The sequence below is a fragment of the Eutrigla gurnardus genome (assembly GCF_963514095.1).
Source record: "Eutrigla gurnardus genome assembly, chromosome: 3".
NCBI lineage: Eukaryota > Metazoa > Chordata > Actinopteri > Perciformes > Triglidae > Eutrigla > Eutrigla gurnardus.
In genome coordinates, this window is record NC_139917.1 from 7,073,337 (window position 1) to 7,097,300 (window position 23,964).

Here is a 23,964-nt window from a genome sequence, read left to right on the forward strand (position 1 = left end):
TTCAATGTGAAATAGACCTGAAGTTTTCTGAAACTGTGACATAAGAAAAAACCTCCAAACCCTCAATCTGCTCATATTATATACAAACATGGAGTTGGATGAAGGCCACTTTTTGTTTCCACGCTGCCGGCACACACACACACACACACACACACACACACACACACACACACACACACACACACACAGCGTGGATGCGTCCAATGAGGGCTGCCGTAGGCTGCAGCCCATTTAATTCTCCAAATAAACCTTCTTACTGTGTGAACTGGTTTCTTCATGTTGGATCAGTGAATAATAAACTGGTCTGAACTGGAAACATATAGCTTTAATCCCCAGCTTGTATAATGATGCATTTGCAGACCACAAGTCAAACATACATTTATGTGAATCATTTTGAGACACTGATAGAATAGTTGTGCAGCTCAGTCAACAGATAAAATGTTGGCATATTGTGTCTGTGAAGGTTCTCAGTCATCCAGGTCCTGGTTACCTTTTGAAAGCTTTATCCTAGGTAACTGGACCTGGTTTAGGTTTTGGAAGACGTTTCTCCTCTCACCCAAGAGGCTTCTTCCATTCTAACTGACTAGTCTAAATATATATGATAGATAGTTCAGGGCTTGTGCCCTTTTCTATCCAAAGATGTCTATCCAAAGCCATGAGAGGAGTTGATGGTGGGAGGAGCCATGAAAAAAAAAAAAAGAAAGAAAACTACGCAGACAATTACAAATAATCACCCGCAAATAATCACACCGACTCCCCAACTACATCAGCAATCACTACATTGACAACATAACAAGAATTCAAACCATAAGACAAAGACACCAAACACCCACCCCTGATCAAAGTCACCCAATCCCCCATAACAGATTAACCCAATCTACATACACAGAACACACTGTAGAATACGTCATTGTACTGAAAGTCGTGGTTGTTAGGCAGAGGTCTAGCAGGGCACATGTAGCTGACAGTGAGGTTGGTCTTGTTGGCCAAGGTCAGAGGTGGCAAAAGTACTCATATTCTGTACTTAAGTAGAAGTATAGATACATGTGTAAAAAAATACTCTGGTAAAAGTAGAAGTACTGATTCAACTCCTTTACTCAAGTAAAAGTAAGAAAGTACAGGCTCTGAAATGTACTTTCAAAGTAAAAGTAAAAAGTCAAAATGAATTTTTGCCGTTAATGAAACACAGTACATCGAACAACTCTTTTAAATAGGGCCATGGATGGGGAATGTCTTGCTTCTCTGAATCTTCTGAAGCGTCGCCGTCGGCAATACTCCCGGACCCCGCTTCGCTTCCTTCCTCCATGTCGCTGCTAAAGTGCAAGTTCTCTACCGTCCCCTCACTCATTCGACTTCTTCCCGCTGTAACCTGTCCCTCCCCCCTCTTCTCCCTCTTTCCCTCTAGAGTTCGTCACGTCTTTTATGTATGCTTTTACGTATTGTCGTCATCTGTGGAGGTTTTTTCCTGTTTTTACGATGTAAGGAGTAGAAAGTACATATTTTTGTGTATAAATGTAGGGAGTAAAAGTAAAAAGTCATCAGAAAAATAAATACTCAAGTAAAGTACAGATACCTGAAAAATCTACTTAAGTACAGTATTGGTATTTCGTTACTTGTCACCTCTGGTCAAGGTGCTGTCCTTTAACAGTCGTTTCCTCACTGTTGTCACTGCTTCTGAGGCGGGAATACATAGAAAAGTGAAGTGAAATAATATGAGACCATGGTTTTATCTGGGTCCTGTTTTATTTTTCTAACTTAGAATTAGTAAATTAGGTAATACAAGAACATCGTCCTTCCATATATTCTGAGTGTCTCTGACTAATTCTGGAGGATATTCAACAAACACCACATGTTGCACTTCAAGCCCAGCCACACCCTGGGGCAAAAGCTTGTCCACCCCGAGGGCAGAATACCCAGAAACCATCTCAATGTGGTGCATGCACTCCAATGCAGTGAGGATAGCACTGACCTGTACATTGGGGAAACAAAACAACCGTTGCAAATGGCACAACACAGGAGAGCCGGTTCCTCAGGTCAGGACTCAGCAGTCCATCTGGATTTTAAGGACAAGGGACACTCCTTTGAGGACACCAATGTTCACATTCTGGTTTGAGAGAAGAGTTAAAAGCCATTGTAGTCAACCTCGAACAATCATCTCTCAACAGAGGCCACAAATAAAAAAATAATACAGTCCTCAGATCAGTCCCTACATAAACCAACAACTATCCACACTCGGACTCATGTGACCTTAACAAGTCACATAGTGGCAGGATGGATCAATGTCTCTGGTGGGTCTAGGAGTCTCTCACAGTATTAACGACCCTACAAGAAGTTAAATACCTTAACTCACCACTAGTCAGTTAGAACTGAAGAAGCCTCTTGGACGAAAGGAGAAATGTCTGCAGAAACCTAGAGCGAGTCCAGTTGCCTACAATAAAGCTTTTAAAGGTGGTATTGTGTGTTTATGTTAAACTACGGATATGTTGAATGGTAACGTTTCTCCATTTGGTCAGAGCAGGTGACATTATATATGGAGCGACTGTTATTCAAAGTAATGTGGTGTAATAATAATTAGTCAGAAGAAGTCAGAGAATAGACTGAGGGTTGATGCATAAAACAAACAGGACTTTTACCCAGGAGACCACTGTTTGTGTCCTGTGAAGCCAAAAGTCGGGGTTGACTTTTTGCTTGTTCGGTAACGTTACATAAGAAAGTCTGTTTGGGTGGTTATTTATTTTCACTAGGTATCTCCTTTCATTTCATCCTTCTGTTCTGTTGTTCCGTTCAATTATTTCGTTCCGTTCTGTTATGTTTTTTCATTTTTATATTGTGACATTGTCACGTTACATTGTTACATTACATTGTTACGTAATAGTGTTGTTTGTTACATTACATTGTTGTTACATTGTCATGTTACATTGTTACATTGCATTGTTACGTTGCATTGTTACTTTGCATTACATAACATTGCATTGTCATGTTACATTGCTACATAAAGTTGTTACAATACATTGTTATATTCTTATACATTGTTATGTTACTTTTTTTAACACAAACTGAGGGTGACTGTGTCAAACAAACAGGACTTTCACCACGCTGTTAGTGTCCAGTGTGAAACCAAAAACTCAATGTTGACTTTACGTTTGCTAGGTAATGTTACATAAGAAAGTAAATGAAGCACATTTATTTTATCTACGCAACATAGGTTATCACATTATGTTATGTTTAATTGTTACATTACATTATTACGTTACACTTTTCATTATGTTGTTGTGTTACATCGTTGCAGTACATTGTTGCGTTACAGTGTTGCGTTACAGTGTTGCGCTACATTGTTGTGATACATTGATACATTATATTGTTACATTACATTGTTAACATTTACATTTACGTTTAGGGCATTTAGCAGATGATTTTGTTAAAAGCGACTTACAATAAGTACATTTGTTGAAAGAAAGAAAGTAAACATATCATTGCCAATATGTGTTAAGTCACATTGTTGCATTACGTTGTTACATTATTATTTGAGCACAAACTGGATGTATTAACACCAAGGATACCACTGTAAGTGTCCTGTGTGAAACCAAATGTCAACAATGACTTTACGCTTGGTAGGTAACATTATGTAGGAGTGTGTTAAGGCTATTTATTTTCACAAGCTATGTTGTTATATTACATTATGTTATGTTTTTAGATTGTTACGCTGTTACATTATGTATATTACGTTTTTTTTTATTTATTTTAACATAATGTGAGTTTTGTTGCCTAAACCTAGCCAACTGTTTCATAACGTTAACCATGTGGTATCATGGGTTTCTGTTAACGTGATTTAAGACTGATAGGAAACATATCGATGAATCATATTTTTGGTTGAGAAACGTTGGGTTGGAGCTGTGCCAATGACCATCAATACTTTCAGTGATCACATGCATTTCAGGAAATGTTTCTCTAAATGTGGTTTTGTTTTTCCCTGCAGTCACTGCAACCACCGCAAACACTGTGTCTCTGACATTATCCACCTTTTATCCACCTCTGTGTTTTTGTCTGCACACTTCTACTTCTGCAACCTTTCTGTTTCTCTTTTTTCTGTTTCAGTAAAACTATTCAGATCAATATAATTGATGATGAAGAATATGAGAAAAACAAGAACTTCTTCCTCGAGATGGGGGAGCCTCAGCTGCTGGAGATGAGTGAGAGGAAAGGTGGGGCTGTCGCCTTCCTGTGCTGTATCCCCGCTCACATCACTAATGACCTCTAATCTGTGTTCAAGTTCAAGCTCACTTCAAGAACTCACAGGAAAAAACATTAGCAATCAATCTATTGTGGGTGACTTTGACAGTTGTAGTCACAATGGATCTCAGCGAAGCTGCAGCAAATGCTTAACACTTCGTCATTTCTGAAAATGCATCAGAAATCTCCCTCCTTTTTCTCTCCATAACATAGTGAAATAAATAGACACCCACATTCCAAGGACATCATTGTGTTTGACGTCCATCCGGAGTAAACATCCATAAATCTACTTCATGAGGCTACATGAAATCATGGAAAAGGGGCGCCTGACAGCTCAGTTGGTAAAGTTGGCACCCCACGTACTGAGATTAAGTCCTCATTGCAGCAAAGGCAAAAAGGTCAACAAATATATATATATATTATATATATTTTTTATGCCGTTATCTGGAGATCATGAGATAATCAACTCGTTATCACAAGAAACCAAAAGGGCATTTCCTCTTATGATATGTTTATCAGAGATCACAGGTGCTAGCTTACATAGCAAATTATTTAAACTGAAAATGCCAGATTGAGGTGTAGGCCTGGATATTGTTTGAAGATGTTCGATACCTTGAACTCGATACCGATACCATAACAATACGTTTTTTGATACTTTGTGTGAATGAAAACCTGTTTCTATAAAAGACTACAGCTCATTTCACTACTATATGTAAAATTGTTTATCCCTTAGGTACTGTTAGGGGGAAATTTGTGTATACCTTTGGCTATGATTGTTCCCTAGCGATAAAACGTAGGTCCGGAAGTGTGTTTTTGAATGAATTGTGAAATTTTTCGAGTTTCATCCATATCCATTGAATTTTGACAGTGTGAGATGTTTTTGTTACACTGGTACAAAATTATGGCCAAAAAAGGCCACAATTCGTACCATAGACTTCTATTAAAACCATGATTTTTTTACACCCTCCCCCCATCTTTAAATTAAAGTGAAAAATTATTTAGCCTGAAATTTCTCATTTCTCTGCAGCAAACTTTTATAGTAATTTTCACTTAAACCATTCTGACTAAAAGAGGTGATCTCTCACTACATATCAAAACCATTTTCTTTTTCTTTTTTTACTGGTTTGCAGCCATGAATTACACAACAATGCCAAGAGTCAGAACAGAGGTCAGTGGGGGAGGGGCTAAAATGGGGCAATTAGGTTATTGAATTTTTACAAAACTTCATGATGTTTGCTTGGGGGAAATGGGAAATTACAGGAAAAATATTTTTTCACTTTAATTTAAAGTGGGAGGTCAAAAAAACGTGTTTATAATGGAAGTCTATGGTACAAATCTTATAGTTAACAGCAACATAACTTCTTTGTTCCATCGGATATTATACAAAAAGTTATAATGACCAAAGTCAATCTTCTCAGTTATTATTCAGATGGGGTGATATTCAAAGTAACACTTCCTGTAAACTTAACCTTGTACGATGAGGATCTGTTTTAACAGAATATTCTCTGGTCTGGCTCGGATAAAAACAGGGGTGGTGAAGTGAGCTCATCCCTGTTGCCACAGTGACTCATCCACCTTAACAACAGAGTCTTGTGTCCATCAGCCTCTATGAGTGTTTTTGAATGTGTGTTAATGAACTCATGCATGACCATTGTCTTCTGACCTCCCTCCCACTGTACTCTTTCGTCCACAGGAAGACCATAACAGTTAGAGTAATTGACCATGAGGAGTACGATAAGCAGGCCAGCTTCTACATAGAGCTGCAGGAGCCATGTTGGAACAAAAGGAGATGGACAGGTGTGAAGAGACACCTTTGACCTTTCCTTCATCTACCTCGAGACACTCTTTTTCTGCTTTTACTCCTGTTGCTATCGCTGCGCTGTCTCCTCCTTCACCACCCGTCCTGAATAGTATCAGCTGATTGAATGGCCGCTATCAGCGGTTATCATTACTCATGTTGTGATGCTGCAGATGGGCCAAACTGCCCTCAAAAGTGAAATAAAACCACTTGGTTAGTTGTAGTTAAAAGATCATGTTTGAGGTTAATATATATATATATATATATATATATATATAGTAGTGTAGTAGTAGTAACATTCACAGTAGTAGTAGTATTAACAGTAGACGTCCATGGTAGCAGGCACAGCCACAGCCACGTTTAGATGGAAATTAAATTCACAAAAATGTTTTGTTGTGTGGGCGACCACATCTATGCGACTGAAAATGAGCATTTAATCAGCTGATATCTTTCAAAGCCGGTGTCGGAACACCATCGGCTAGGCCCTGTTGGTAGAAGCTGTGATTGGAAGGATTTTAGAATCAGTCAGGATTGGATCAGACAGTGGGTTGTACTGATTAAAATTAATTTTGACAAGTAACCAGTTAAGTGCTGGGGACTTTGGGAGTTGTTGGGGACAGGGGAAAACTGGCTTGGAACGGTTAGGAATTATTAGAATGCATTGGGACTAGTTGAGGTAGGTTGGGGTCATTTCAATATTCAGGTTGGAACGTGGTGGGACACTTTAGGACAGGTCTGGAGAGGCTGGGACTGTTGGGACAGAATGGGACAGTTATGGACTTGTGTGAACAGATTGGGAATCTCAAGACAGTTTCGAGAAGTTGGGACTGATTAGAACTGTTAGGACAGACATTTCAACTGGGTGGAACATGGTGGGACACCATAAGCCAGGTCTGGACGGACTGGGACTGTCCATAGTTTTGGAGAAGTTTTTGGACAGAATGGGACACTTGGGACTGGCTAGAACGGTGAGAGCGTGGTCAGGCAAGTTGAAGCAGGTTTGGGCAGGATGAGACCGACAAGACTTGACTCCAATATTGTGGAAATGGACTGGTTTGGTCAAGTTGGAGCAGGTATAGACATGTTTGGAGAAATCGGAACTAGTTGGAACACGTTACAACAACTTTTTGAAGACATTTCTCCTTTCATCCCAGAGGACTACTTCAGCTCTAACTGTCTAGTGGGGAGTTCAGGTATTTAACTTCCTGTAGGGTATATAATACTTTGAGAAGCATGTGACTCCTGGACCCACCCAGACCTCTAGTGAATGAGTGTTGGATGGGTCACCCATCCTGCTCCACATGAGTCAGGGTCACCCCTTTGTTCCCTGGGTCCAATGTTCCACGTTTTTCCCAAAAACAATGCCTGGTTGAAGTGGAAGTAGCAACCACACACTTGTGTCCTTGGAAGCTCTGTTTCCAGCACAGTCATCAGCTGTTCAAAGTCACAGATGACTTTTAGAGGTCGCCAATGGTGGCGTGTGATTCACCTTGTTGCACTTTTGACACTATGGAACACCTGGCGATAGTGTCCAATTGTGCGTTGGCCCATCAGGACATGGACAAGTGGAACAACGAAGCCATGCACATCCCCCAGCACCATTTCTTTTAAAAAAAGAAATTGTCCTATGTTCCCCAGTCACATACAAGCGGGGATCATAGAACCTGAGGAACATAGGACCAGGGAACATAGGTACGCTAGGGACTGATCTGAGGACTGTAGTGTATGTGGCTGTGTTATACCACCTCATTCAAGATGACAGAAGCCTCAACATTGAAATCTACAGGAAGCCCACACACATTGATCAGTACCTGCTTTGTGACTCCCACCACTCACTGAAACACAAGTTAGGGGTCATCAGAACCCTCCAGCATCGGCCCAAAATGTACCCACAAGTACAGAGGGGAAGGAGAAAGAGCAAAACCACATCAGGAAAGCTCTAAAACTTGTGGATACCCAAACTGGGCTTTCATCAACAGAACAAAGAAACTCAGGAAGATGTTCAACAACAAGTCATGATTCTCAAAGAATTAACGACCCTACAAGAAGTTAAATACCTAAACTTAATACTCCAACTTAAGAAGTTTTTTTGGATGAGAAGAGAAACATTTTCAGAAACCTAAAGTAAGTCCAGCTGTCTATGATAAAACTTCCAAAGATGATCATGACCTGGATGACTGAGAAACTTCACAGACAACAGATGAACAAGGGACTGGTTATAGGACATTGTCTGAAGAGGTTTGAATATGTGACCCCTGTCTGTCTGTCCCTGTCTTATTAAGCCTGCCGGTGTGATTTCATCTAACAGACTTTTGGTTTGAACTTTTACAGCTTTTAACACACAGTTGTATGGTTTCTTACAGTCTTAACATGTTGTTTTCCTGCCACACTCCACTGTGTACATTGCGTACCCATTCATGTACTTGTGCATGAGCAACTGTACCGTGCTGAAGCACAACTCTTCCAACCGTGCCAGGACCGATACGCTACGGAGCACTCATGGTAAAAAAAAACGGACTTTGGGGTGAAACATGTTTGGGAACGGTACAGATTGCCTCCTGTCAGTGTGCCCTAAAGGTATTGGTTTATTGATGTGGGATTTTTTAAATGAACGGCCATGAACAAAGAATTTTGAGAAGTTAATGACTTGTTTTGTTAGAGGGGCGATGAATCATTTTAACTCCTCAGAAGTCTCCTCTTGATTTAACTTTGTTGTTTGTTCATGTTTGTTTTCATCCCTTTGTTTTACAACTTCTGTCTCATCTGTTTCTTCTCTTCAGCTGTGTTGCTTCAGGAAGTTGGTAAGCTGCTCTAATTTTTCCCTTTTCTGCCTTGCTGTGTTTGTCATTCTGTCTCATGCTATGTTCACACCAAACGCAAAGCCAATTTTTCATGCAAAAATGCAAATAGACATGAATTTGTATTGGACCGCACAAATGATGTGAAGCATATGACAGGAAGCGTATTTGTATTTGCGTAATGTAAGAGTTGATATATTTTTACCCAAGCAGGAAATTTGCTTGATGCTGTGTCTAACCCGCCGGGCTTAAATTGATGAATCATTTGCTGATCAATATGAACAGCAACATAATTATATTGTGTAAAGTCAAATTACAAGTCCATGCACAGACGGGTTTGCGTGACAAGACTTCTGGGCGCGAATGAGGCAACATTTTTCAACAAATTAACGTATGACGCTCTGACACAAAGCCAATCAATTAAGATTCTCTTTGTGTCGTCACTTGTCAGTGAGTCAGTAATGGAGGCAAACACAGCGTAGCATCTGTGGTCTCCTGGTGCTCTACGATAGTATCTTCCGTTTTATACAGAGACCAAACCAAACTGAGTACAAACCAGAGACTGTCTTTTGTACAAATAACAAGGTCACTGCCGTATTTATATCGAGAGTGCTCCTTTTTTTCATAAAAAAAAAGACAACAAAACTAAATACCTGGGTTCAACCTTATTTTTAAAAAAGAGATCTTTGAGAGTTCCACTCCTTGGTTAAGGACCTTAAACTGGACCAAGGCCAGACAAAAACAATAAAGCGATCCACCATGTTGAATGTTTTGATGAAGGGATGTCAAAAACATGCCTTTTGATTGGGCCGATACATGTACATGTCGGAAACGAAAATTCTGAAAACTCAGCCGCGGTCTGGAAAAATAAATAAATACAAATTCCGTTGCTGATGTGAACACTGCACACAGCATTGACTGGATACAAGTTTGAAAAATAATAGGACCATGCAATTTAATTGCCAGAAAAATACATTTTAAATTTCATGTGCAAAGGTATTTTAATGGAGGCTAAAATCAGCTTTGCCTTTGGGATGGATTAAGCATTACTCGTTCAACATATTTTTGTATTATTTAAATGAAAAGGCCTATGACTGTAAAATCAGAAAAAAATGTCTTATTTCATATTTTCTTACCTTTTAGGTGGATTCGTCAAAACAGGTGGGTGAACACAAACACTTTGTTTACACTGACTACTACACTGGGCCCGGTTTCCCGATAACTTCCACTCTTAGCGCGCTACGAAGACTCCTACGTTATGACTTACCAAGGTTGTTTACCTCTATAGTCATGGTTCCCGAACGGTCTCTTAGGAGTCTTCTTAAGAAACACTCCTTACGTCGTACGTACACGGCGCTGTCCAGAAAGAAAGTTCGATGAGTTCATTAACATGATGTATACAATGGGCTTACAACCTCTCATCACACGCCCTAGCAGGATCACTACACACAGTGCTACTCTGATTGATAATATCTTTACTAACGTTACTGACACAGCAAGTGGACTCCTGATAAATGATATAAGTGACCACCTACCTATCTTTGCTATCTATGACTGCAAATTCACTGTGGGACAGACACCGAACAAAAACATATACATAAGGGTCAGAACTGAAGAAGGAATGAATACACTGAAAAATGAACTACTGATACAAAACTGGAAATTTTTTTACAATGAAACAGATGTGAATGATGCATATGATTCCTTTTTGCAAATATTTAAAACACTGTACGACAGACACTGTCCTGTGAAAAAGAGACACCCAAATCGGAATAAGGAGCAGAAACCATGGCTCACAAAAACATTGATAAACGCAACGTTCATTAAATCAAGGACGGCCCAGTCAGAAGTGAGATACAAACGGTATAGAAACAAGTTAAACACTATCCTAAATGAACGCAAGAAAGAATATTACAGCAATTTACTAGCAGAAAACATGAAGTATACTAAAAAATTATGGGATATTCTAAACAACGTGACTAATAATAAAAGTAAAAAACCAAACTACCCCCCCTACTTCAAGTATAACAACATGCAGGAGGATAACCCGGAGGTCATAACAAATAGATTCAACCAATTTTTTGTAAACATCGGGCCAGAGTTGGCGAATTACATTCCTGACTCACCCCTGCACTGGAGCCACTTTGATAAGGATGGAGACAGAAATCCCAGCTCAATGTTTCTCACACCAGTGAAAGACACAGAGATTAGACACCTGGTCAACAAATGCGTAGCCAAAACTTCTACTGATGCTGACGACCTGGACATGAGGCTTATTAAGAAAGTATTAGATGGAATCATTTCACCACTGACATACATTTTCAATCTGTGATTTCAAACCGGGACTTTTCCCACCAAAATGAAAGTTGCCAAGGTTGTGCCACTGTTTAAGAATGGTGACACACACGAGTTTACCAACTACAGACCAATTTCAATACTGCCACAACTGTCAAAAATCCTAGAGAAGCTATTCAACAATAGGCTCGACAACTTCATCAACAAACATAAATTGTTATATGACAGCCAATACGGCTTCAGAAGGAACCATTCGACTGCCCTAGCTTTAACTGAGTCTGTGGAAATCATTACTGACGCCATTGACCAAAAACATTATTCCATAGGAATTTTCATAGACCTGAAAAAAGCATTTGACACCGTTAACCATGATATTTTAATAGCTAAACTGGAGAGATATGGCCTTAGAGGTGTAGAACTGCAGTGAGTCAAGAGCTATCTACACAATAGATCCCAATATGTCAAAATAAATGATAGCACATCGACTAGCTTGGACATAGTCTGTGGGGTCCCACAGGGGTCAGTTCTGGGTCCAAAGCTGTTTATGCTATACATAAATGATATATACAAAGTGTCAAATACTCTGAAATTAATATTATTCGGGGATGACACAAATATTTTCTGTTCGGGGAGTGACTTGAACCAACTTGTGGAAACAGTAAATCAGGAAATGGCTAAACTTCAAGTGTGGTTTAATATAAATAAATGATCACTAAATCTTGGGGAAACTAAATACATGCTATATGGGAAAAGAGGCTGCAACAACAGACCCAACATTCAAGTAAACAGAGTTAATATTGAGAGGGTCCGTGAGAATAAGGTTCTGGGATTGATTATCGATGACATGTTAAGTTGGAAGCCACACATAACACAATTAAAAAGGAAGTTGGCCAGGAGTGTGTCCATACTTTGGAAAGTACAAAAAATACTAAATCAAAAAGCACTTCATCTGTTATACTGCGCACTAGTCTCTCCACACCTGCAATACTGTGCAGAGGTGTGGGGACACACATATAAAGGCTCCACACAGCCCTTGTTAATTCTCCAAAAAAGAGCCTTGAGAATCTTACACTATGCCAACTACAGGGCACACACAAATCAGTTATTTATCGAATCAAGAATACTCAAACTATATGAATTAATAAACTATCGCACAGTACAAATGATGTACAAGGCTGCTAGAAAAAGCCTCCCTCACAACCTGCAAATACTCTTCCTAGAAAGAGAGGAGAGACACAGTCTTAGAGGGAACATGATTTTCAGGCAAAGGAAGGTACGAACTACGTTAAAATCCTTTTCCTTATTGGTCACAGGTGTTAGACAATGGAATGTGTTAGAAGAAGAAGTCAAAAAATTAGCAACACTAAGTGTCTTCAAGAAAAAGTATGTAACTTCAACCGTTGACCGGTACAGATTATTGCATGAGAGTTGAAAAAGGTCACGAGACACGAATCAGCAGACATGGTGTTATGTCGGGATGGGAGCATAACTAATGAACATTCTGTACCCAAACAATAAGTTGAACCTGAGAAGCTTGTATGGTACGATGTCAGATGTACGTAGCAGGGAGTACAGCTCTCTGTACCACCTACTGCTGTAACATGTTATGTCAAATGTCACAAGTAAAAGAAAATGTTATGTCAAATGGAAAATGCTAAAGATAAGATAATATTATGATGACGATTTTATCCTGTGGGTAATGGGGGCGGGACTAGATAAGCCTTGGCTTCTCCCGCTTTCCCGTTCGGCCATGTGTTTTGTATTATTTGAACAAAGTGTGATGATGATGATTTAACTGACATGCCCGAAATAAATAAATAAATAAATAAATAAAAAATAAAAAAATAAAGTGCTGAAATCGATTGCTCAAAGTTCGATTTTCCATTTCATGCGCTATTGCAGTGTTTGCGAATAAAACATTGCTAGAAATCCTTCTAGGCCTAAACATTTATTTAACCATGGTCGAACATACTACCATAGCCTATACTGACTTAAAAAAATATATAATAAATATAGAAACAGCGGAGGAGATTGAGCCAATTACATCCTTAATTACATGCGTATTTGTTGCCGTTGTAGTCGAAACGTATGCAATATAGCCGCGCCGGTCAATATATCCATGGGATTGAAGTTGATCCTTATGAAATTATGTATTTCAACGGCTCCGAGGACGGCGACGTCTTTGGTTCAGCACGAGGATACGTTGTATCGCTGCCACAGTTTTGCCACCGTTCACAAGCGTCACCGGCGTCCATTTATGACATTTTTTAATTGTTTGACGATGTGCCAATTTCTCAAATTGCTTGCAGGATTGTGCATGCCTTGACATTGACTAGGCCTAATGGGCTGATTAAATGACACTGTAATATACCTAGGCTACTTCTGAGGTTGAGGTAAAGCTTAGCCTTGTGATGAAATGCATGCGCATTTTATTTTTATTTACTTCATGAATGACTTAAAACCATTGGTGAAACACAACACTGGCATTATGCAGTTCCATGCGCAGCGTGGATTTCTGGATTACCGTACAGTGGCGGCGACTAGTGTCAGGAGCTGAAACATCACTACGGTAGAGCTAAGAAGGCTCGTGCTCCAGACCACTCTGACCAACGTATGACGTACGAAAGAGATTCGTAGCAAAGAACGGGGAAACAGGCAAAATGTTAAGTAGGAACTCTAAGTAGGGGTTACGAATGACGTAGCGTTAAGAAGGCTTTAAGAAGGCTTCGGGAAACCGGGCCCTGATTTCTAATGTTGTAATATGGGAACATATACTGTTGTTGATCTGAGTTAATTTTCCTGTTTGGCTTCTTAGCAGACAAGCAGCAGTATGGTAAGACATCTCTGAGTGGTGTAAATGTTTGCTTTCAAGTGTTTTGGCACTTAAAAATGAACTAAACCTGCTAGCTGCTAGTGGATTAGAATTAGTTTGGGTGAGGGTTTTACAGCATGAGTTGGTCACTCATTTTCTGTGTTATGAATAAAGTTACTTGTATGTGCAGTGGGATCTCTGAGCACCTCGGTTGTATTTCCCAATTAATTCTCATTCCCATCTTTCCTTGAACTCATGACGTTCCATCGAGGTCAAGGAGAAGTGGTTAGGAAATGACTCAGGTCCCAGACATCAGTTTTTGACAATTGCATGGCAGCCTGTCTCTCTCCCGGCTACCAAGCAGCTATCGTGAATATGATGCACATGATACAACAGAAGTAGTACAGACATTGAACTGTTCTCATTGGTCAAATGACTAGTACAAAAGAAAATGGTGGTTGTTGTTAGTTGTGATGGTGACAACCAGACCCGGCTGCAGAAAAAAAAATTAAGGGGGGCATTACATTTTTTCAGGGGGGCAAACTTTTTCAACCTACATTTTTGCTTCAGGCTGAACAATGGCTTCTTGACCACTCCTACAGTGCGGAGAAGTCATTTTCCTCTTACTAAAAAGGGGCAGTTCATCCCAAAATCTAAAAATCAAACAAAGAAAATACTGTAGTGCTGTGTCCATTTATTCAACTGAAGCATTTATTCAAGAACAGCAACAAGGTTTGTGGCATTCAGATAGCACCATACAGCTTCACTTCTACTGGAAACAGAAGCACTGACGTCAACCTGAACACTGAAGTAAACATTCATACTGGGAGCGGTAGCTACAGCAGCTAGGGAGCTACCTCTCCTAGCATGAATGTTTACTCCAGTGTTACTGTTGACTTCAGTGCTGACGTTTCCAGTAGAAGTGAATATCGCTGCTTCCTGCTCGCTCCCGTTCGGGTCCTCACTTCTTGTCCGCGTATTTTGGGGGGAAAAATATGGATATCCATACCGAACACCACAGCTAACTAGCGACTCTATGAGCAACTGCGACCATGGACGTCTAGTACTAACAGCGTCCCTCTCATGAGTGACTCCGCCTCCCCAACACCTGTAATTGGCCAGCACGTTTGTTCGTTGATTGGATTGGTTGAATTGTATCGACAAACCGAGATAGGAATAATAGAGAGTTGGCCACTCCGAGGTAAAAAATAAAACCCAAATAAAATAAACAGCTTCCAGCCCAGGGCGGGCATGGCTGACTCTGTGGGCGGGCAATGCCTGCCCATGCCGCCGGGACTGGTGACACGTGGCTTTAAAGTGACGTCACGTGGCTGTAAAGTGATGTCACGGCTCACCAGGAAGAGAGAGGACGCAGCTCTGGAGACAGATGTTTTGGCTAGCTAGCTAGTTAGCTAGTTATGTAGTTAGCTTTTTAGCCTTGTATCTTGTCCTTCTCCAGGGAGGAGGAGGGACCATTAGACTCAGCCCAGCTGCTGTTCACCAGCCTGTTGCTCAGCTGATTTTCTGTAACCAGTGTAGCAATAAAGTTAAGGGTAGCTAGCCAGCTGCAGTTTGATTTACTGTTCTGCCAATTGTTCCGAACAAATTGATACAAACAAAGATATAAATGAAAAAAAAACATTAAAATGGCTGCTCTGTCAATCCTGCTACGTTGATTTGAAGGAAATGTTAAATGTCTCTGTTTTGTTTCTATGTACACATCAGCGCAGACAATGGCAGAGTCAGAGATTGAAAGAGATATTTTTTGTATGAAATTGCATTTGAAAATAATCCAATAATAATAATCACTGGATACTTTAACACTGCCCTTCAACTACTGCTGACCTCACATATCTGTGATGCGATAATGTCACTGGGTGACTCAGAGTCTGACCTTGTTAACGGCTGAGGCTGATGGGAAATCATCTCCTCCTGAAACACTCACAGATTCTGATGCTGGTGCTCTTCCATCCAGTCAGAAACCAGCAACAACAGATGGAAGTCGTCAGATTGAGTTATTTAGTGGTTGTGGTTGTTGTTGTTGTGGGTGGAGGCTGTGATCATCTCTGGTTCAGGTTCTGGTTTTGACATCTGGTCACCTGTTCAGGCAGAGACGTCTACAGGAAGGTCCAGGGCCGAGACCATCCCGCCCCTTCTGCCATCATCAGCATCACAGGTACGTCCATCCATCTGTTTGTCCACCCATCGGTCCATATTCATTCCTCTGTCCTGCCATCCATCAATCTGTCTTTTAGTCTTTGGTCCATCCATTTCTCCAGTCTGACTTTTACTATGCTATCACTTTTTCTGACTTTTCATTACATTTATAATGGCATCATAAAAGAAAGATTGTGTAGTGTATCAAAGATACTCATAAGTCCAGTTGTAATTAATATTCTAACATCTGCTGCATGTCATCCAGTATCGCTCCTTTATCTATTAGCACACAGTATTAGCATCAATTAGTACACTGCTCAAAAAATTGAAGGAAATACTTAATCACACATCATATATTGATTAACTTATTATTCAAGTTGAAAATCTTTACTGATGTACGTTGTTGAGAACAAAATGCTGTAGCCCTGTGATAGACTGGTTACCTGTCCAGGGTGTACCCTGCCATCGCCCAATGTCAGCTGGGATCGGCTCCAGCCCCCCCGCGACCCTGAATACAGGTTAAGCGGTTGATGGGTGATGGATGGACAAAATGCCATTACAACAGTCCAGAACCATCAACCCATCGAAGGCAGGATTTAAAATCACGGTGAAACATTGAAATCTCAGGCTGATCCAACTGGTGCGAATTTCAACAGAGCAGCTCATCATGTGATTCAGTAGTGAATTTGGCCCTTTTCCTGGATGAACTCGCAACAAGTTCTTCTGGGGGATCTCCTCCCAGACCTGGATGAGGGCATCAGTGAGCTCCTGGAAAGTCTGTGGCGGTACTTGGTGGCGTCAAATGCATCGATACATAAAATCCCACAGGTGTCTGGACACATGAGGGTGAGCTCATCCTGGACCAGGAAGAATCCAGGGCCCACTGCACCAGGAGGAACCCAGGACCAACTGCACCAGGAGGAACCCAGGACCCACTGCACCAGGAGAAACCTGAAGAGTCGGAGGATGGTGTCCAGGAGGAACCCAGGGACCACTGTACCAGCATATGGTCTGACAATCGCTCTGAGGATTTCATCCCGGTACCTAACAGCAGTCAGGGTACAGTTGGCTAGGACATGGAGGTCAGTGTGACGCTGCAAGGAAAGGCCTCCCCAGACCATCACTGACCCACCACCAAACCGGTCCTGCTGGATGATGTTACAAGCAGCATAACATTCACCACGGCATTGGTAGACTCTTTCAGCCTGTCACGTGTGAACCTGTTCTCATCTGTGAAGAGAATGGGGCATCAATGGTGGACCTGCCAGTCCTGGAACTCCTCAATCGACAGTTGTTTTTATTGTCACACGCTTACTCTGTTCATATGCTGCCTACCAGTTTCTGTGTGTCTGTTGGGCATGGCGACACTTTAGAGTGTCACGGACATAACACAAAAAACACAACTTGGGCACCTTTTTTGACCTGACTGAAAGATGCTGGTGTTCTGTACGTGACCTTGTATCCTCTCTTGGCTGTAGGTCTGAATAGATGGTAGGGGACATACTGAGGAGCTTGAACGCAGGTCTCCCAGACTGCATTTTGGACTTCCTCAATAGTTATATTGATGGTGGGCCAGCGGATATCCCATTTCTAGATTTACTTGTTATCCCCAACAGTTATGTATGTGAAAACACAGAAAGACTGCCCTCCTTTAAGGGGATGAATGATCTAAATTTTGCAACAGTTGAAAAAAAGGTTTTGTGCAGTGTTATTTTGATTTTGTACTCAAAGAGAGACTGAATACAAATTGGAGGACTAATTTTTTTAACGGCCAGAACCAGCCACCTTCATGGAGGGTATTGTATTATGTTCCCATTCCTAAATGTTCTGGTGACCTTCAGTGGTGTGTGCTGCATTGTGCCATGGCCACAAAGGCCTTTGTTGCAAAGTTGAGGCCTGATGTTTCTCCCCTGTGGAGGCTTTGTGATATAACATTGTTTTTATTCATGACTGAAACTGCTCTTTCTTTTTCAACTATTGGACTTAGTATTCTTCTTCAGGTTACTCTTTTTAAAATAATTGTTTATCCTGTGGGTCGAGTACTCCCAAAACAAGATGGAGTTGTGTACTTGATTGCACCTTTTTATTGGACAAGCATAACTGGCCATACGGAAGAGTAATATGTTGGAGGAGGGCCAAAGTGTGAAATGAGTGGACATGTTTAAAGTGTTAGTGGAATCAAGGGTCAGAGTTGATTATAGCTTCTTTGAGGTCACTAATAACACAGCCTTTTTTCCACATTTATGGTGTAAACAAGGGTCTGATTTTGGTAGCTGGTGGTGGTAACCTGATATTTAATGTGTATTTGTACCAAGCTGTTGGTGTGACTGGGGGGTAGGGCTTTTTAAGGTGTCTTTGCTCCATCAAATTTCAAAGTTCAATAAAAGAGGTTTTTCTCTCTTAATTTAACATTTAAGTCGTCTGTCTCTATCTCCATCTCTCTCTCTCTCACTCTGTCTCTCTCCCCCTCCCTGTCTCTCAGAGGAGGGGGGTGACAAGGATTTGACCAGGAAAGAGGAGGAGGAGAGGCGGATTGCAGAGTTGGGCAGACCGATGCTCGGTGAGCACATCAAACTGGAGGTTATCATAGAGGAGTCATACGAGTTCAAGGTGGGATCATTCACTGTTTAAATGACGATAATAATAATAATAATAATTCAACCATGTTTTTCAGATTGAAACAATCTGATCAGCTAGAACTTGTTTTAACTGTGGTTTCCTGCTGTCTTTCAGAGCACTGTGGATAAACTCCTGAAGAAGACCAACCTGGCCCTGGTGATCGGAACTAATAGCTGGAGGGAGCAGTTTATGGAAGCCATCACAGTCAGCTCTGGTAGGAACTACCCGAGCCAGTCTCATGCCTAGTTGGTAATTCCAGTGGTAGTACATGTGATCTGACTCACATAGTCCTTGTTAAGTATGAACTGACTCTGCTTAGCCCCTCCCCCTCCTCATTGCTTGTTTGTATGTACTGGCACTTACTTGAATATTGTGCACTTTTATATCTTATGTCTGTTGTATACCAGCTAAGGGTTCACTTTGGGTGTGCTTGAAACTTGTTATTGTGAAGTCCTTACTGTACTGATAGCGATAGACTGTTGCACTTTTTTCCGGCAAATGGATTTATTGTAAGTTTTTTTTTCATAAAATTTGTCTGCTAAATGCCCTAAATGTAAATGAATTGACTTCTGGCTTTGCCTACCTCTCCTGCCCAGGTGATGATGATGATGATGATCAATGCGGCGAGGAGAAGCTGCCCTCCTGTTTTGACTATGTCATGCACTTCCTCACTGTCTTCTGGAAGCTTCTTTTTGTGTTGGTTCCTCCCACCAACGTTCTGAACGGCTGGGCCTGCTTCGTCGTCTCCATCTCTGTCATCGGCTTACTGACGGCGTTCATCGGTGACCTGGCATCGCATTTTGGCTGCACCGTCGGTCTCAAAGACTCCGTCACTGCTGTGGTTTTCGTAGCTTTGGGCACATCAGTTCCAGGTCTGATGCAAACCTCACTTCTAACATTACAGTCATTGGGCTGACGTACTTAGTTAAATCATAGCCTTAACTTAACCCAGACTTGTTCTAATCTTAAAGTGTAAACCAAGTCTTAACCGAAATTAAAAGAAATTAAAAGAAATAGATGCATTTTGACCACACCCAACATCCAGGGCTGCCAACTCTCACGCATTGGCCATGAGACACGCATTTGATTGGCTTCACACGCTCTCACGCCACACCCCCGATTCCTCACGCTGAAGTTTCCATCCGAGCACCAAAACAAATCTATTCTGTTATCTGTTATCTATCATGTACACATATACGCAGCCGACCCAGGTTCGAATCCCGGCCGGAGGTCCTTTGCCCCCTCTCTCTCCCATGTTTCCTCTTTATCCACTGCTAAATAAAAGGCCTCTATGCCAGAAAAAGTAAACATGCACAAAATGAGCCATGCTGTCTTGTATCTTACTGTTGGGTCAATAGGTTCTATTTGTACAGTCTGAGTTAGGCTAATACATTGAGAACCATGTATTGAGATTTTTTTTTGTTGCTGTATGGTAATGATGCAAAGTCTGAACTCTTCTCTGTTCTGGCGCCTCAGTGGTAGAACAAACTCCCGACCAATGTCAGGACAGCAGAGTCACTTGCCATCTTCTGAAAAAGGCTCAAGACTCACCTGTTCAGACTTCACCTCGACTCTGCATAGCATGACCCACTAACACCACCCCCCCCCCCCACCCCCCCCCCAAAAAAATGTCTTACCTATAGCACTTTGATCATAGCACTGTTGTATTTAAAGCTCTAGTCTACGATTTGAAAGGTTTGAAAAAAGCATCCACCCCCCCCCCCCCACACACACACACCCCTCCCCTCTGTGCTCCTCCAAGCTCGTATCGTTCTCCCCTCGCAGCCTCCCACCTCCCTCTTATTTTACCAAAATAGATCACCGAAATGTGTTTCAGAAGACATTTTATGTGAGAAATAAGCTATGCAGTTGCTGAATCTGTCTTTATTTTAAATCGACAACAGTCAGTTTAAAAGATTATCGAGAGCTTGCAGGAGGCGCCGTCTCTCGAAACTCGCCGCTCCGCGACGGTATTGCACGGCTTCTTACATAGACAATGAATGGGAACATTCCCTCCACTTATGAACTCAGGCAGGACGCCGTTTAGTTTCCCGGAGTGTCTGGGACTTCCACAACATGTACAAAGCAGTAATAGTGTTTATTATGGCCATGAATGATGAAACATTATCGGTGTAAATGCAGAGGGTGCTGGTCGGATTTCTCTCTCACCCCGACTGCAGAACGTCCCCGATCCCAAACTGCTCGGCGATCGCTCGTAGTTTCTAATGCGGAAGTGAGTCGGGACGAGATGTGAGCAGGAGCAGTAGAGTGAGCGAGGACTGGATCAGAATATTTAGCCAATAGTAGCCATGCGGACCGGATGGTCATGGTTTCTTTCTTTCGACAAATGTACTTATTGTAAGTCGCTTTGTACAAAAGCGTCTGCTAAATGTAAATGTGATGCTGAATGGGCCAAACAAAAAATTGCATTGTATGCGGGAACATTTGGGTTGGCCCCACCAAATCTCCCTCCAAGGTTCTTTGAAAAGTTGGCAACCCCACCAACATCACAGGTGTGTACAGGTGGGGTTAGCTGTACATGTAACAATACCCAAATATGATGTAGCATTGTACAACCTCTAGATGGCAGTGAAGGCAGAATTCTTAATCCTGGTTTAGCGGGTGTTTCTTAATGCCAAGGATCTTTCCTTGGTAGGAAGGGTCCTTCCAATCGGAGACTCCTTCCTAACAATTCGAGAGAATTCAGTACGTTTCCAGTTCTAGTATGAATATTGATTTCGGATTCCATCAACAATATACACAGATTCAAAATATCGAGGCCTGTTAAAATGTAAATGAATCAAGAGGGACTGAGATATCACATTCAATGGCCAGACATTATAGACATTAGAAGACATTATACAGCTGTTTTAAGGGGCTGAGGAGGGCTAACCAGGATCAGTAAACATTTGTGTGTGAAGTTTAACCTAATGCAAACTGTCTCTCTCTTTTTCACATTCTCTCCTTCAGACACTTTTGCCAGTAAGGTGTCAGCCATACAGGACCAATACGCCGATGCCTCCATCGGCAACGTGACAGGAAGTAATGCTGTCAATGTCTTCCTGGGTATTGGCGTGGCCTGGTCCATCGCTGCCATCTACCATTACTCTAAGGGCCAGGAGTTCAAGGTTGACCCCGGCACACTCGCCTTCTCCGTAACACTCTTCACCATCTTTGCCTTCATCTGCATCGGCGTCCTCATCTACCGCCGCCGGCCCGAGATTGGTGGGGAGCTTGGCGGACCCAGAGTCCCCAAGATCCTCACCACTTGCCTGTTCTTCAGTCTGTGGTTGATGTACATTGTCTTCTCCTCATTGGAAGCATACTGCCACATAGAAGGCTTCTAAAGGTTCTGATTCTGACAGTTCTCCAAAGGTTCTAAAGGTTCCAATAGGTTCCTATAGTTCCTATTTCTGTTACAGTTTGAAAGATGTCCAATGATTTGATTGTGGATTTTCTAAAGGTTCCACTAGGTTCCTGTACATACAGGTTTTTATAATTTATCGTATTTGTCTAAAGGTTATAGATAAAAGTTTGGATGGATTTCTAAAGATTCCAACAGGTTCCCGCATATTCTGACAGGTTCCTGAGAGTTGATGCCTTTCTAAAGCTGACAGGTTTATGAAAACTTGGATCGACTCCTAATAGTTTTAATCGTTGTTTTAGGTTTCTCAATACAGATAAGATATTCTGCTTGACCATTTTTTCATGTTCTGTAAATCTCTAACATGTTCAAAGAACTTTGATGAGTTCATACATATCCCGGAGGATTGTACTGCTTTTTGACAGCTCTGGTGCATTTTCCAATGTTCTAACCTAACCTCTCAGTTGATGGATTTCTAATGTTGCAGTAGATTCCTGGTTATTGTGACAGGGTCTAGGTATTTTTTTCTAAGGGGCTGATTAAACTTTTGAGGACTCAACTAGGTTTCTCAGTGTTCCTATATTGTAATTTGTTATTTTTCAAAAACATTTGGATAGAATTCTAAAGCTTCTTCCAGTTTCCTGAATGTCACAGGACACGATTGCATGCAATGCAAAGACTTGAATGGACCCGAATACTCTCTAGGCACTGCCAATATGTGAATGACACGATGTGAAAGAGGCTAATAAGTGAATTTCACATAATTTGCATTTTAATAAATTCATTAAAGGCTGTGTCTCTAAGGTCTATCGCCCTGATGTTGCTGAATTCTAAATGGAGGAACAAAATGTTGTCTCCTGTGTCTTCGGTCCCCCAGAGGTCTACGATAGTAGCTCACATTACTCCAGAGACCAGACTAGACTGGAGAAACCAGAGACTGTCTGTGGTCGAAACAACAAGGTCGCTGCAGTATTTATGTCTAGATGACCTTATTTGGAGTGTTGATGGAACAACTACAAATGTTAGCATAGCACCCATGTTACGACCCCAGCTTGTTGGGGAAAGGGGAAATAACAAATCACCGGATGGAATCGGTTAGGCAACAATTAAATTGTTTTATTAATAGGGAAGGTAAAAGAAAACACAATGAACTAAGGGAGGAGGAGGCTATTCCCAAACAAAAAGGTACAAAAACGACAAAACTGAAATACAAAACAGGAGTAGCGCCCCTAAGTCCAACGTGGGAGAAATAGCGTTTTCACAATAATCAGGTTAATTCGGGTTAACTAAGCTCAGAGCCATCAACGTGAATCACACACACTACACAAAAGGAACCGTGCACGTTCTGGCTAACAAACAGGAGTTACAGGAGTCCACAGAAAACACAAGGCACTAGCAACCAACAAGGAGATAGAAGGGGCCAACTGCTCACGTTAAATCACAGCGGCCTCGAGTGACTCTCTGCTGCTGGTTTTTAAACAGGCAGATAACGAGCTAAGGCAGGATTGGTCCGGCGAACTGAAGCAGGGCGACCCAATCGCAGTGCAGGAGAGAGAAGGCAGTCCCAGGCAGGCGAGCAGGTAGAGGAGAGGCAGGAACCAGGGGCACCAATCAGGAGCGAGGGCTGGCACACTCCATCTGCATATTGGAGCGAGATGACAGACACCAGGGGCCTCATGTACTAAGAATTGCGTGGATTTCCTACTGAAAAATGGCGTACGCTAGAATCCAGAAACGGTCGTACGCACAAAAAAAATCGGATGTATCAAAGTGTGCGTACACATGGATCCAAGCACTTTTCCTTTGTACATCCCAATCAACGTAGAATTAAGCGCACATGTGGAAGTGCTAAACTCCTCCCTGTCCACGCCTCCATTTAAATATGCAAATG

General features: G+C 41.6%; 1 protein-coding gene across 2 annotated transcripts in view; it reads left to right on the top strand.

Annotated features, from left to right (window-relative positions):
- Positions 1-23,600, top strand: part of slc8a1a (solute carrier family 8 member 1a) — a 36,813-nt gene extending 13,213 nt beyond the window's left edge. The window contains exons 3-11 of one of the 2 annotated variants that reach the window (XM_084006363.1): positions 4,096-4,202; positions 8,809-8,829; positions 9,970-9,987; positions 13,937-13,954; positions 16,041-16,109; positions 18,573-18,700; positions 18,824-18,923; positions 19,306-19,581; positions 21,680-23,600. In XM_084006363.1, the coding sequence (XP_083862489.1) occupies positions 4,096-4,202; positions 8,809-8,829; positions 9,970-9,987; positions 13,937-13,954; positions 16,041-16,109; positions 18,573-18,700; positions 18,824-18,923; positions 19,306-19,581; positions 21,680-22,056 (1,114 nt within the window). In that variant the 3' untranslated portion in view covers positions 22,057-23,600. The remainder of the gene's footprint in view (positions 1-4,095; positions 4,203-8,808; positions 8,830-9,969; positions 9,988-13,936; positions 13,955-16,040; positions 16,110-18,572; positions 18,701-18,823; positions 18,924-19,305; positions 19,582-21,679) is intronic. The other variant, XM_084006364.1, reaches the window with a different exon arrangement.
- The last annotated feature ends 364 nt before the right edge of the window (positions 23,601-23,964 follow it).